The sequence below is a fragment of the Entelurus aequoreus genome, linkage group LG04 (genome assembly GCF_033978785.1).
Source record: "Entelurus aequoreus isolate RoL-2023_Sb linkage group LG04, RoL_Eaeq_v1.1, whole genome shotgun sequence".
Taxonomy (NCBI): Eukaryota; Metazoa; Chordata; class Actinopteri; order Syngnathiformes; family Syngnathidae; genus Entelurus; species Entelurus aequoreus.
The window spans coordinates 30,970,126-30,986,590 of record NC_084734.1 but is presented as its reverse complement, the minus strand read 5'-3'; the positions used below and the strand labels follow the sequence as shown (position 1 = coordinate 30,986,590).

The 16,465-nt window shown below is 40.0% G+C and overlaps 1 protein-coding gene across 5 annotated transcripts in view; it reads right to left on the bottom strand.

The window, feature by feature from the left end:
• Positions 1-16,465, bottom strand: part of utrn (utrophin) — a 393,845-nt gene that overhangs the window by 204,790 nt on the left and 172,590 nt on the right. For 4 of the 5 annotated variants that reach the window (XM_062044584.1, XM_062044587.1, XM_062044585.1 and 1 more), the window contains 4 exons: positions 12,569-12,686; positions 12,276-12,481; positions 11,703-11,857; positions 7,210-7,399 (listed from right to left, as the gene is read on the bottom strand). In XM_062044584.1, the coding sequence (XP_061900568.1) occupies positions 7,210-7,399; positions 11,703-11,857; positions 12,276-12,481; positions 12,569-12,686 (669 nt within the window). Of the gene's footprint in view, positions 1-3,464; positions 3,843-7,209; positions 7,400-11,702; positions 11,858-12,275; positions 12,482-12,568; positions 12,687-16,465 lie in introns of those variants that run through there. The other variant, XM_062044588.1, reaches the window with a different exon arrangement.

Below are 16,465 nucleotides of genomic sequence, written 5' to 3'. Positions count from 1 at the left end.
TGTTGCTTTCTATCTTTTTATCATATGTTTATACTATTTTTAAAAGGTGTAAATGTAAGTTATTCTCCAGTGTAGATGACTCAAAGGTGGCATTTTCCTCAAATCCTCAGTGCCATGCCATGTTTTTTAGCTTTGTTATCGTCAATGAATGAATGAATGAATTATACAAACCCCGTTTCCATATGAGTTGGGAAATGGTGTTAGATGTAAATATAAACTGAATACAATGATTTGCAAATCATTTTCAACCCATATTCAGTTGAATATGCTACAAAGACAACATATTTGATGTTCAAACTGATAAACATTTGTTTTTGTGCAAATAATCATTAACTTTAGAATTTGATGCCAGCAACATGTGACAAAGAAGTTGGGAAAGGTGGCAATAAATACTGATAAAGTTGAGGAATGCTCATCAAACACTTATTTGGAACATCCCACGGGTGAACAGGCAAATTGGGAACAGGTGGGTGCCATGATTGGGTATAAAAGTAGATTCCATGAAATGCTCAGTCATTCACAAACAAGGATGGGGCGAGGGTCACCACTTTGTCAACAAATGCGTGAGCAAATTGTTGAACAGTTTAAGAAAAACCTTTCTCAACCATCTATTGCAAGGAATTTAGGGATTTCACCATCTACGGTCCGTAATATCATCAAAGGGTTCAGAGAATCTGGAGAAAACACTGCACGTAAGCAGCTAAGCCCGTGACCTTCGATCCCTCAGGCTGTACTGCATCAACAAGCGACATCAGTGTGTAAAGGATATCACCACATGGGCTCAGGAACACTTCAGAAATCCACTGTCAGTAACTACAGTTGGTCGCTACATCTGTAAGTGCAAGTTAAAACTCTCCTATGCAAGGCAAAAACCGTTGATCAACAACACCCAGAAACGCCGTCGGCTTCGCAGGGCCTGAGCTCATCTAAGATGGACTGATACAAAGTGGAAAAGTTTTCTGTGGTCTGACGAGTCCACATTTCAAATTGTTTTTGGAAACGGTGGACGTCGTGTCCTCCGGACCAAAGAGGAAAAGAACCATCTGGATTGTTATAGGCGCAAAGTTGAAAAGCCAGCATCTGTGATGGAATGGGGGTGTATTAGTGCCCAAGACATGGGTAACTTACACATCTGTGAAGGCGCCATTAATGCTGAAAGGTACATACAGGTTTTGGAGCAACATATGTTGCCATCCAAGCAACATTATCATGGACGCCCCTGCTTATTTCAGCAAGACAATGCCAAGCCACGTGTTACATCAACGGGGCTTCATAGTAAAAGAGTGCGGGTACTAGACTGGCCTGCCTGTAGTCCAGACCTGTCTCCCATTGAAAATGTGTGGCGCATTATGAAGCCTAAAATACCACAACGGAGACCCCCGGACTGTTGAACAACTTAAGCTGTACATCAAGCAAGAATGGGAAAGAATTCCACCTGAGAAGCTTAAAAAATGTGTCTCCTCAGTTCCCAAACGTTTACTGAGTGTTGTTAAAAGAAAAGGCCATGTAACACAGTGGTGAACATGCCCTTTCCCAACTACTTTGGCACGTGTTGCAGCCATGAAATTCTAAGTTAATTATTATTTGCAAAAAAAAAATAAAGTTTATGAGTTTGAACATCAAATATCTTGTCTTTGTAGTGCATTCAATTGAATATGGGTTGAAAAGGATTTGCAAATCATTGTATTCCGTTTATATTTACATCTAACACAATTTCCCAACTCATATGGAAACGGGGTTTGTATTTATATAGCGCTTTTCTCTAGTGACTCAAAGCGCTTTTACATAGTGAAACCCAATATCTAAGTTACATTTAAACCAGTGTGGGTGGCACTGGGAGCAGGTGGGTAAAGTGTCTTGCCCAAGGACACAACGGCAGTGACTAGGATGGCGGAAGCGGGGATCGAACCTGGAACCCTAAAGTTGCTGGCACGGCCACTCTACCAACCAAGCCATACCGCGTCAATAGTGTTGTGTGTGTGTGCGCGCCTAAGTTTTCTTCTCTTCTATTTTTTTTTTTGTACAGCACTTTGTGTTTGCAACTTGCCTGTGTATGGAAAGTTCTATATCAATAACATTCGATTTGATGGTAAGAGTTTGACCCTGGAACAGGTTATTTCTACTCTACCTTTCCTATGATATTAGGCTGCATGCATTCATATAAATTGTTTGCTATTAGGGTGACATCCAATAAATAGTAACTGATATGAATCATTAAGCCTAAAGAGGAATGTAAACCCTAAAATCTGGACAAAAAACAAGAGCAAACATGCAAAGATAAATTCACATTAAACCAAAAAGGGCTGAGCACTGAGGAGTGATGGATTTATGGATTAAGACTGGCTTAGGCTGGACCATCACATGTTGCTTTGATTGAAGCTGGCAAGCCATCAGAAACTGTTGTCATGCATTTTGTTGCTCTCTCACTCGCCTCTCAGAATAAAACCCCGCCCCCTCTTGGTGGCTTAAACCTCCTAGTTGGGATTTGCCAAACAGCTGTTAACAGGTTGTCATAAACTGTCATCAAAAAGTGCAATTTCCGATACCGATTGTATCAATTCTCAAACTGTGGTACGTGTACCACTGGTGGTACGCAGGCTCCATCTAGTGGTATGCTAGAACATCACTTTTTTTCCCAGATATGTATGAAATAAAGGTACAAATACAAATCATGTGTTCCGTTGCTGAAATATTATTGCTTACCTGCCACATAAGCTAAACCACGTTAGCAGAAGTAGCAAAAACGGTGGTTCTAGGAAAGCGAAATATTGTTCGGGTGGTTCTACTTTGTATGGAAACTTTGAGAACCACAGGTAGAGTATTTGTGATACAGAAAAATAACTGTAGAGACCACTATTCACTGCAATTATACCACTTAACAAGAAAATTACTTTCCATGTCACTATCTATGCATTAAAATAACTGCATATGGATTCATATTCTGACAAATACAAAAGCACATCTTAAAAGGCAATACTGGATGATAAAAATGATACAAATGAAGCAGAAATCAAGCAAACATTGTCAGAGTTATTGAAATAGGAAGAGTGATAAAATGCACTTTCCTAGGCTAAAAATGCAACAGTGTGTAAAGTGGCATTGGAATGACACAACTCTTCTTTATGAATTGGTTTATTTTTTCACATGATTTTCTCCTTTATTACTGAATAAAGGTCTACAAACTATGAACTTCATTCTTTCTTAAGCTCAGCAATTGCTGAAACACAAAAAAAGGGGTTGGATTGAATAAGATCGACTTTTTCCTACTTCCTTTTGAATTGCACAAGTGCAAACATGTGATGCGGTGCAATTTACAGTAACTTTGTTAAGCCTGTTTAAAACCTACCAGCAATAAATGGCAACAACAACAACAACAACAATGGTGATGAAGATATGAAAGTTTCAGCGCCTCTGGCCACGCAAACGAAATGAAAACTCTTCATCGTCTCTTTTCTCGCACGTACCTTGCAGAGTTTCTGGTACCGCGGTGAGGAGATGGCCATCCTCTGGAGTCTGTGTAGGAAGACCACCACTTTCTGGAGGGAAGTCCGGACCATGGCCATCATCTTAGGACTGCTACAGCAGCCTGGTGCTGGTCCGCATGCTCTATCACTACCCTATAGCACCTCTCATATTGCGCTCCCTCTCCCTAAAAAAAAAAACCTAGCGAACGGGATTCCGAAGCCGAGCTGACGCGATGTGCACTCACACACACGCAGGGATGGAGCACACTCAGTCACATGAGCTCAGCATGCCTTGATTTTAATCACACACACACACATACACGCACAAAGAGTGAGTGCTGTCTTGCTCTCTATCTTTCTCTCTCTCTCACACACACACACACACACACACACACACACACACACACACACACACACACACACACACACACACACACACAATGATGCAGGCGGTCAGACCACTCACTTTCTCTTCCACGCGAACATTCACAAGCTCTGGGGATCAAACTAATCAGCCGTGACGGCGCCCTGCTGAGGTCTAAACCGGCAACGACAGAGGAAAAAGTGAGAAAAGGAAGGAAGGAGCGTGTTGGACTAGAAGACGAGCAGCTCCACTCTTTTGCCGCCGCTTGATAGGGAAAGGGAGTGCTGATGAAGAGCGACGTGAAAGCAGGTGGCCCCTCAGAGGGAGAATGGCTTTGTGCACCCAACAAATCAATGGAGACAAAGATGGAACGAGAGGCTGAGTAATAACACGCATTATTACCACACACACACACACACACACACACACACACACACACACACACACACACACACCCACACACACACGCGCGCGCACACACAGGAAGAAGGAGGAGTTTGCCGGAGCTTCTAGTAAGCTCCCGATTGTCAGAGCGCTTCCACTAAACTTATCTTCATAAAATATCAAATCCAAAACATTAAGAGGAAAACATAGTAAAAGTGTGACAAATATTTTAACAGAAAAAAGTTTTTTACATTAAGACGCCATTTTTTATGTAAAAATACGGGGGGGAAAAGTCATAGCTTCTAAAAAGTTGGAAGACTGCAATTTTTTTTATATATTTATATATATATGATGTATATATTTTAGTTATTTTTAGATTTTATTTAATTATACATAAAGTTAAAGTTCCAAGGATAGTCACACACACTAGCTGTGGTGAAATTATCCTCTGCATTTGACCCATCCCCATGTTCACCCCCTGGGAGGTGAGGGGAGCAGTGAGCAGCAGCAGCGGTGGCCGCGCTCGGGAGTCATTTTGGTGATTTAACCCCCAATTCCAACCCTTGATGCTGAGTGCCAAGCAAGGAGGCAATGGGTCCCATTTTTATAGTCTTTGGTATGACTCGGCCGGGGTTTGAACTCACGACCTTCCAGTCTCAGGGCGGACACTCTAACCACAAGGCCACTGAGCAGCTACCTTTCCAAATAACATGGGAATAAAGTGGTTTTATTTTTGCAAATTTTCTTTCATTACAACAATACACATTTAATTTTTAAAATCATGGAGTTAAAGGCCTACTGAAATTTTTTTTATTTTATTTAAACGGGGATAGCAGATCCATTCTATGTGTCATACTTGATCATTTCGCGATATTGCCATATTTTTGCTGAAAGGATTTAGTAGAGAACAACGACGATAAAATTCGCAACTTTTGGTCGCTGATAAAAAAAAGCCTTGCCTATACCGGAAGTAGCGTGACATCACCAGAGGAAGGACTCCTCACATTCTACCGTTGTTTACAATGCAGCGAGAGAGATTCGGACCGAGAAAGCGACGATTACCCCGTTAATTTGAGCGAGGATGAAAGATTCGTGGATGAGGAAAGTCAGAGTGAAGGACTAGAGAGGCAGTGCAGGACGTATCTTTTTTCGCTCTGACCGTAACTTAGGTACAAGGGTTCATTGGATTCCACACTTTCTCCTTTTTCTATTGTGGATCACGGATTTGTATTTTAAACCACCTCGGATACTATATCCTCTTGAAAATGAGAGTCGAGAACGCGAAATGGACATTCACAGTGACTTTTATCTCCATGACAATACATCGGCGAAGCTCTTTAGCTACTGAGCTAACGTGATAGCATCGGGCTCAAATGCAGATAGAAACAAAATAAATAAATCCCTGACTGGAAGGATAGACAGAAGATCAACAATACTATTAAACCATGTACATGTAACTACACGGTTAATAATTCCCAGCCTGGTAAAGCTTAACAATGCTGTTGCTAACAACGCCATTGAGGCCAACTTAGCAACGGGACCTCACAGAGCTATGATAAAAACATTAGCGCTCCACCTACGCCAGCCCTCATCTGCTCATCAACACCCGTGCTCATCTGCGTTCCAGCGATCAACGGAAGGACGAAGGACTTCACCTGATCATCCGTGCGGTTGGCGGCTAGCGTTGGCTAGCGCGTCTGCTATCCAAGTAAGTCCTACTGGTTGTGTTGCTACAGCCAGCCGCTAATACACCGATCCCACCTACAACTTTCTTCTTTGCAGTCTTCATTGTTCATTAAACAAATTGCAAAAGATTCACCAACACAGATGTCCAGAATACTGTGGAATTTTGAGATGAAAACAGAGCTTTTTTGTATTGGATTCAATGGGGTACCAATACTTCCGTTTATCTATTGACGTCACGCGCATACGTCATCATATATAGACGTTTTCAACCGGAAGTTTAGCGGGAAATTTAAAATTGCACTTTATAAGTTAACCCGGCCGTATTGGCATGTGTTGCAATGTTAAGATTTCATCATTGATATATAAACTATCAGACTGCGTGGTCGGTAGTAGTGGGTTTCAGTACACCTTTAATAGGCTATTGTCACAACAATACAGAACAATAATAATGGAATGGTTTATATTTACATAAGGGTAAAATGGTTAAAGTGCCACTGGAAAAGCCCCACTTTAAAACGGCAATTGTCGGCAAACAAAGATTTTTTTTTAATGTATTAAATAGAAATTAACTTATTTTTACACTTCCATCCATCCATTTTCTACTTGCATTATTAATAAGAATGTTAAAACAGGACTTATAACCTTGTGCAGTCACTAAAGGTTTTAGTTTGACTTTGGAACAGATCATTTCTAACTAACTGTGATATTATTCAAAAGTGTACTTAATGTTGTTTCTAGTAAAGAAGCTAAAAATTCCCTCTCTTGACCCTCCAACTATTGTTCACTCGTTAAGAACAACAGGTATTTTTATCCAGCAAAGCGTGTGCTTTGTGGCACCCCTGTCCTCTCCTAAACATTTCACATCTTATTCTGCAGGAATTTCACACAATGAGGCCAAAAAAGAAAGTAGAAGTGATCGTGTTAAAACAACCTCCTCAGCTAAAATTACTTTTCTATTTCACCGAATTACTCTTCACACTTGAATGCCGTCCATCAATATCCACTGTAGCAGAGATGGAAGTAGAGACTTTGAACAAGACACACAGAAGTCGATATGTCAAAGCCTCAGAGGTGGAGATGAAGCTCGACATTAACTGGAAACACGCTAAACACACGCACACACAACGTAGTGAGGCTGCTGAGGTTCAATTGGCTGGACACATGTCCAGGTGCCCCTAACATGCTCTCTCATTAACAGTCTTTAACCGGCAGCACACATGTGGGGAGACCCTCGCACTAATGGAGGACGACACACAGATAATAGCTTCCACCTGTGCACTGACACACACTCGCACACCAGCCTTCTCCTACCTCTAGCTGTTGTTTGAGCGCCTTCACGCTGACGGAGTCCTGCGACAGGTCTTCTCTCTGAGAGGCGTCGGCCAGCACGTTGACAGTAGTCTCTGCCTCCTGGAGCCACTTGAGGAAGGCCTCCAGCTCTTTCAGGGACATTTGCAGGTTCTTCAGCTCACTGTCCAAGTGAGTATGCCGGTCATTTGCCCTGCACAACAATACAACACTTTGCTTTAAAAAACATATCAAACTGATGTGCCAGAGTCTTAAAGGCCTACTGAAATGAAATGTTCTTATTTAAACGGGGATAGCAGATCCATTCTATGCGTCATACTTGATCATTTCGCGATATTGCCATATTTTTGCTGAAAGGATTTAGTAGAGAACATCGACGATAAAGTTTGCAACTTTTGGTCGCTGATAAAAAAAGCCTTGCCTGTACCGGAAGTAGCGTGACGTCGCAGGTTGAAAGGCTCCTCACATTTCCCCATTGTTTACACCAGCAGCGAGAGCGATTCGGACCGAGAAAGCGACGGTTACCCCATTAATTTGAGCGAGGATGAAAGATTTGTGGATGAGGAACGTGAGAGTGAAGGACTAGAGTGCAGTGCAGGACGTATCTTTTTTCGCTCTGACCGTAACTTAGGTACAAGGGCTCATTGGATTCCACACTTTCTCCTTTTTCTATTGTGGATCACGGATTTGTATTTTAAACCACCTCGGATACTATATCCTCTTGAAAATGAGAGTCGAGAACGCGAAATGGACATTCACAGTGACTTTTATCTCCACGACAAGACATCGGCGAAGCACTTTAGCTACAGAGCTAACGTGATAGCATCGTGCTTAAATGCAGATAGAAACAAAAGAAATAAGCCCCTGACTGGAAGGATAGACAGAAGATCAACAATACTACCAAACTCTGGACCTGTAACTACACGGTTAATGCTGTACCGCCTGGCGAAGCCTAGCAATGCTGTTGCTAACGACGCCATTGAAGCTAACTTAGCTACGGGACCTCGACAGAGCTATGCTAAAAACATTAGCTATCCACCTACGCCAGCCCTCATCTGCTCATCAACACCCGTGCTCACTTGCATTCCAGCGATCGACGGCGCGACAAAGGACTTCACCCGATCATCGATGCGGTCGGCGGGTAGCGTCGGATAGCGCGTCTGCTATCCAACTCAAAGTCTTCCTGGTTGTGTTGCTGCAGCCAGCCACTAATACACCGATCCCACCTACAGCTTTCTTCTTTGCAGTCTCCATTGTTCATTAAACAAATTGCAAAAGATTCACCAACACAGATGTCCAGAATACTGTGGCATTTTGCGATGAAAACAGAGCTGTTTGTATTGGGATACAATGGTGTACCAATACTTCCGCTTCAACCATTGACGTCACGCGCAAACGTCATCATACCTAGACGTTTTCAGCCGGAAGTTTCCCGGGAAATTTAAAATTGCACTTTATAAGTTAACCCGGCCGTATTGGCATGTGTTGCAATGTTAAGATTTCATCATTGATATATAAACTATCAGACTGCGTGGTCGGTAGTAGTGGGTTTCAGTAGGCCTTTAAGTACAACATAAAAAATGTCAAATGTATCAGGAATTTGTTAACACTGCAGGCAGCTCAAACTTATTTTAATGCAATGATTATGTCTCGTTTTTATCATTGTAAAACATGTTGGTCCCAGGCAAGCAAAATTACACTGAGGCCATTGGTAACTTTGCACAAACAATCGCTCAAAATCCTTGACCGAAAACCACAACACCACAATCACTATTTAGTTCTCCAAAAATATAGATTGTTAAACGGTGCTAACATTCAAAGATTAGCATCAATACGAATGGCCCATCGAATCCTAAATAACACTGCACCAGCGCCACTTAAGCACTTTGTCCAGTTTACATTTGCTGTGACAACTAGAAACACACAAGCCTCCACCAGGGGGCAGTGCCGCGTACCCAGATGTAAAACCTCTTTTGCACAATCAGCCTTTTCATATAAAGCGATAAATTAATGGAACGACCTCACAACAAACTTGAAAAGTCTAACAGATTACTCTTTATTCACAATTGAACTTAAAAAGTGGCTTTGGAGCAATCAAAGTTACTCACACGGTCACTGAGGTGGGCACTATGTTTGACAAGTCAACTTAATGTGTATTGTGTACATTAATGTGTATTATATTTATGCATGAGAACATTTTGTTGTAAACTGTGAGGTGTGTGTGTTAAAATCATGGTTGTTTTTACAAATGATGACAGATGTGAACAAGAACATGTATTGTCTGTGTGATGATGTAAATGAGGTGTGGTTGTATTGTGTAATGTGTACGTGTCAATGAAAGGGCATTTTATGACTTTTCTTAATTTTATTGTTATAATTTTATTGCATGATTTCTGTATCTCTTTAATTGAGGTAGCCAGGGACTGCAGATGGAAATGAGCTATTTAGCTATAATCTGGTGCAGAACATATCTGTCTATGAGTTTAATGTTTCTGTGCATTGTCCCTTCAAATAAAGACTAAACTAAACTAAACATATACTGTGCAATGTTCCAGTTACAGTTATAACAGTTTATCTTTTAAAGAGAAAATAAAACAATACAACGTAAATATGTATCTGTGGACAGCTTGTATAGCAGTATAGCTTAACTATTCACTGAAAATGAGTCAACTTGGTGATTGTTATCTCAGTGAGTAGCAAGACAATTGTGTCTTGCCTAGTCTATTGTGGTGGTAGCATCTTGGTCTGGGGGCTACATGAGTGCTGCCGGCACTGGGGAGTTGCGGTACCTGTACTGGGCATCTGAGGCCAAGTATGTCTCCTTTACACATTAACATTGTGTGAGGTGTACTCACTTGTGTTGTCAGCTACAGTGATTCCTCAACTTTAGAGTGTTTTGGAATAAAAAGCTGTATCTATGCAAATTTCAAGCAAAAATTGGAGATAGAAGCATTCCCGCCATTAGTCAGCAGAGCAGATGCCACAACGAACCCTGTAGGATCTGCCCAAAACATCCAGTTTTACTTGTATTAGTTTATCACTTGGGATGGACATAACTTTGTTTTCTAACAATGGCAAGGAAGAAAGTGGAAGGAGAGTGCTGAGAATAAAAAGCAACTGATATTCAGTGAATTAAAGAAAGAAATCATTAGAAACATGACCTACCATGTTGCCAACTTGGCAAAGCACTGCTAATCTGCACCATACTGAAGCAGAATGAGTCCAACGCAAGCCAAGAATGTTAAAATAATATCAAAATGGTTGAGACTCATCCATGAAAAAAATTTAGATTCTGCTGATGATGTGTTTGACAGAGAAGCAGATTTATGTACGATTAAAAGTCTGCTCTCCATCGCAAAAGTTGCATGGGCATTATAATTACATTACTTCAAAAACAACTGTACTTGTTAGTAGAATATTCAATTTTGTTTTTATGTTTTTCTTATCTCAAAGTTAGTTTATCTCTTTAAAAGACATGTTTCACGTTGAAAGTGTGCTGTTTTGAGGGCCAAGCACCAATTAAATAGATGGTAATTCATTTCAATGGGCAATGTTGATTTGAGATACAAGTGTTTTGAGTTAAAAGCTCCTCATTTAAGCTTGCAAGTTGAGGTTTTACGCTATTTAGACCAGGGGTCCCCAAACTACGGCACGCGGGCCGCATCCGGCCCGCCAGCGTCCAAAATCAGGCCCGCGGGAAGTCCCAAGTATAAAAAAAAAAAAAAAAAAAATGTTTTTTCTTTTTTTCTGTCTTTTCTTATCCACTTTGTACCGCTTGCTACTCACAGTGTCTCCTAGCCGCTCAGGCAAATCATATTGTCTAAAAATGCATTTTCTCATCGATAACGTGACATCATCGCGAGTGCGGAAAGTGCGCTATATATTATATATATATATATTATATATATATATATATATATATATATATATATATATATATATATATATATATATATATATATATATATATATATATATATATATATCATATATATATATATACATCTAATATATATATATATATATATATATATATATATATATATATATATATATATATATATATATATATATATATATATATATATATATATATATATCAAATATATATATATATATATATCTAATATATATATATATCAAATATATATATATATATATATTAATATATATATATATATATATATATATATATATATATATATATATATATATATATATATATATATATATATATATATATATATACAGCCCGGCCCCCGGCCAAATTGTTTTAACCCAATGCGGCCCCCGAGTCAAAAAGTTTGGGGACCCCTGATTTAGACTATCATGGCTGTGTGTAGAAATATCCTACAGTATCTATTTCCAAGCTTTCTATAAGTATACCCACACTTCCTTTAAAATAGTACTGTGCCTTGAGAAAATATAACAAATGCTTTCTGCATTGCAAATTGCAGGCTTGAATGAAATGCGCTCGCCTGCCATATTTGTCCCACCTATTACTGATGCTGTTCCAGGCGCCGTTGATAGCGTCGGTGACCTCTTTGACCCTCCTGGTGTCGTCTGTGGAATACTCGTGTAGAAGGTGGTTGGACAGCTCGTTGAAAGCCGCTAATGTAGCCTGGCCGCGACTCATCTCTAGCAGGAAAGCCTGTGTTGGTGTAAATAGGACAAGACAATATGTGACCTAATATGGTAATGAATGCCAGGTTTTACACTCTGAGTATTTACATCTCTTGCATATGTGACACTCCCAGGTTAACCCCACTCTGTTCCAATGCGCATATTTGTCATCATTACGAGACACAACAAACAGAGACGTTTGGATTCCATTGCCCTCTAGTGTTCATCCCCCACAATGCGTCAGCCGCTCTCACGAGGCACATTTTTGTCATCATCTCACATTAACGCTGACGGGGGAACCGATGTTATTAGGCTTCAAAGGGATACGCAAGAGAGGTGATTCAGACTCAACCTAATTAAATGTAATTTGAGTTGTTACAGTGCTCAAATGATTACGAGGGGAGCAAAAAAAAGAGGAGCACAGGTGTTGGGATCTAGTCACTGACCTTGTTGTCAGCCAGTTGTTTGGTCAGAGGGTCTGTCGACTGTTGGAGCAGGCTGTGGAACCATCCGTCCTTGTGTCCAATCAGAGCCTGTACCTCCCTCCTGTGGGCCTCCCACTGGTCGCTGTGGCCAATCATGTTGTCCAGCTGCAGGAGTCGCGCCTCCACGCCATGCTGAGTGTTGTCCCACTGGTTTCGCACCCTCTCCACTGGAGAAAAGAGTTACCAAGAAATGATGGAGTCAGTATGCATTACAATATACAGTCTGTTTTTTTTTAAAACTCAAAAAAACATACATTTCTCAGTTATGGACGTGCGCACATCCAAGTTAGACGTCTTGTTTTTGATGTTCTGTGCCAGGGTGAAAATGTCTTCCAGTTGAGGATGCCGCTGCTCCAGGTCGCTTTTTGTCACCTGGGGGAAAAAAAACATCTATCAAGCTCACAATACCGTACCTACTCACAGCTACTTCTTTAAAGACCACAGTGAGCCGAATGGAAAACCGCATAAGAGCGTGTTGAGAAAAGAGCTTTCTCTCGGCTAATTGTTACAGTATGGTTTGAGTTGCCAGAAAACATTTCAGTTAGAAGCACGGTTGGTGTAGCAAATGCCACAGTGAACCTCGTAAGATCCATATAAAACCATCTAGTCTTAGGCATTAGCTTACAGCGAGAGATCCACATACCTTTGTTTTCTAAACTTGGGAAGGAATAAAGTGAGGGTGAAGGACAGTGATGAGAAAAAGCAGTGGATGATAAAGAAATAAATCATCAAAAACATGACCGAGTCTGTCGCCAACTTGGTCATAGAACTGCTAGTCTGCACCATAATGAAGCAGAATGAGTCTAACGTAAGCCATCCATCCATTTTCTACCACTTGTCCCGTTCGGGGTTGCGGGGGGCGCTGGAGCCTATCTCAGCTGCATTCGGGCGGAAGGCGGGGTACAACCTGGACAAGTCGCCAGCTCATCGCAGGGCCAACACAGATAGACAGACAACATTCACACTCACATTAAGGACAATTTAGTGTTGCCAATCAACCAATCCCCAGGTGCAGGTGGGAGGAAGCTGGGGTACCCAGAGGGAAGCCGGGGTACCCAGAGGGAACCCACGCAGTCACGAAAAGAACATGCAAATTCTACATAGAAAGATCCCAATTCTACATAGAAAGATCCCAAGCCCGATTGAACTCAGGACATGCAAACTCCACACAGAAAAATCCCGAGCCCGGGATTGAACTCAGGACCTTCGTATTGTGAGGCACATGCACCAACCCCTTGTTCCACCGTGCTGCCCTAACGCAAGCCAAGAATGTTAAATAATATCCAAATGGTGGATGTATATTTATGAAAATATGGAAAAGCTGCTGATGGTGTGTTTGACGGAAAAGCAGATGGAAAGACATACCGTAAAAGTTCACTATCCAAGGTAAATGCTGCAAATTATTATTACATTACTTCATAAATCTACTGTAGTTTTTTGTAGTACATTTTATTGTATAGTTTTTAATACAAATGTTCTTATTTAAAAGTTTGTTTTTCTTTTTAAAAAGGCACATTAAGATTGTGCTGTTTTAAGGGGCCAATCACCAACTAAGTTCATTAAAATTCATTTCAATAGGAGACATTGATTTGAGATACAAGTATTTTGAGTTAGGCGCTGCGTCACAGATCCAATTAAGCTCTTAAGTTGAGGTAATACTGTATTCAGGTTATACAGATTTATGAATTCCCCCCAAATCAATTTAATTCAATTAACTATATGTAAATAAAACCGGTTCAGACAGCATGGTGAATATGAACCCAACCACAAACTTACTTACTACTTATATTAAATATTTGTATTTGAACCTAAACTTTATGCAGTTATGTTGCCTTGTGTGCTACAATCAAACACTTTCCAAAAACAGGTGTTGAAAAAGTGGGGTCGGATGGTTAACCTTGGACTAGAACAGGGGTCTGCAAGCCGCGGCCCTGTGTTGTGGCTCCAGCTCGTTTTTGCTTCTGTGTACTGTAGTCACTAAGCTGTCCCTTGAGGCACCGTCATGATTCTTTCAAAGTTCTGCATCAGCCATTTAATTCTAGGGGCAGTGTTTTCTGTTGAGAAAGCATGACACTTAACTGGTCACAGCTACCTTTGTTGCTAATAAACAATGGTAACGAGAGAGGGATTGCATGTTATTGAAACTGGTGCGGTGTTACAATACCTTAATTTTAAACAAAGAAGGCATTTTTGCAAAGGTAGGCAGTATGCCTCATGATTGAATCGCAGCAACATAGGACAAGCACTAAAAGCCAAACCAATTACAGCAGGGGTGTCCAAACGTTTTCCACCGAGGGCCGTACACGGAAAAATTTAAGCATGCGGGGGCCATTTTGATATTTTTCATTTTCAAACCTTACCAAAATATATGGATTTTTTTTTGTTTTCAACATTTAGGGGTCCCGGGGACCATAAAGGGTCTCAGTCATTAAAATGTAAAAAATAAGTCAAATTATTATTATTTTTTATTTAACGCTTACAGTAAATCTCTATATCAACTTCAGGTTGATATAAAGTTAAAAAAAAAAGATTGTATGCCTTTTCTGTCAAAGACAACTTTGTTTTTTATAGTAAAACTGAAATATGCAGTATTTAGTAATTAGAGCCCTAAAAGATCAATAATGCAGGACACCATTGATTTTAATTCTTTAATATTTTTGAGTAATCACAGTGAAATGTTAATTAAAATCCTACTAAATATATTTGGGATCAAAAAGGTCCCGCACTAATAAAGTGATACATTTTTATTAGTTTTTTTTTTACTTTTAACACTTAAATTACGAGATCAACTTCAGATATATCTGTCGATTTTACGTTTAACTATTATTTTGTTTGTATTATGCTCTTTTGTCAAATAAAACTTAGATTTTTTTTATGGCAACCACACAATATATGCAATATTTTTTCCACATAAAACATTTTAAAGTGATGTTTTTTAAGTAATAATTCATTCTAACATAGATTTTTAGTCTTTTTTTTTTTTTAACAACAGCAAAAAAAAGAAAAATAAACAAAGACAAAAGAAAAAAAACAGCCTGCATGGCAGCTTTGTGTCAACATTGCAACTTTTTCTTGTTAGATTTCACCTCATTCCACTTTTTTTTCATGTTTTTTTTAATTTTTGCAATATTATCAATTTTGCAATTTTTGCAGAATGTGTGGCGGGCCGGTAAACAATTAGCTGCGGGCCGCAAATGGCCCCCGGGCCGCACTTTGGACACCCCTGAATTACAGCCTTTGCCGCGTCGCTACTAGGCAGTTCAGTTGGACTTTTTTTTAAGGCGTACAGTACGCCACACTACACAAGATGATTTGGAAGGGGACAACAGAGCTCGCCTTAACACAGCAGCATAAACACGTTTTAGATAGAATAGAGCAAAAGTACAGAACCATGGAAATATATCCATCTCCATATATACAGTATATTCCATATCTTCCTGTTTAGATGAAGAATTATTCATGATGCCGATAATGGGTTAACAAGAAAAAGTCTCCCTGCAGACAATGTCTTCGGTTGCGTGTGTTTGTCTCCATCCCTGGGTATAAATTGAATGTCAAAGATGAACAACTTCTAGATTTATGGCTGAGTCCTTCTAATATCAAGATGAGAGGCATGATTTACAATCTAGAATAACTTTGACGAGTGGAGAGGCGAGCAGCACGACATCACGGCCAGCTCACAGTAAAGCAGCAGAGGGCTGCTTAGCTGTACGGTATCAATCTGCAAAAATAGTTTGACTGCGCTAGCTCTTATAATAATTCATATTTAGGTCACGATATGTATATAGAGTATTGTTGGCGGGTTTTGGATGGTATTTAGAGGATTTTGTGGGCGAAATAGAGAGCCCCCATTGACTACATCGTTAGCAGACTTTTCATGTATTTATGTATTTACAACTTAGGATGCAATAAAAAATTTAAAAAAAACATGTGTTCATGTCTTATATAAGGACTGTGTATGATAGACAGCCCATTGTCTCCAATATTTGCATATTTCCAGTATGACTGATCTGATTATATGGTCAGAATGTAGAAGTGTTACTCCGGTGACGTCAATCTTCGGAAATTACCGAAAATGTTCGGAGCGAAATTATCAAAATGGCTGACTGAATTTGTGGCAGTTTGTGATGTTTAAACAGTATTTTTACACA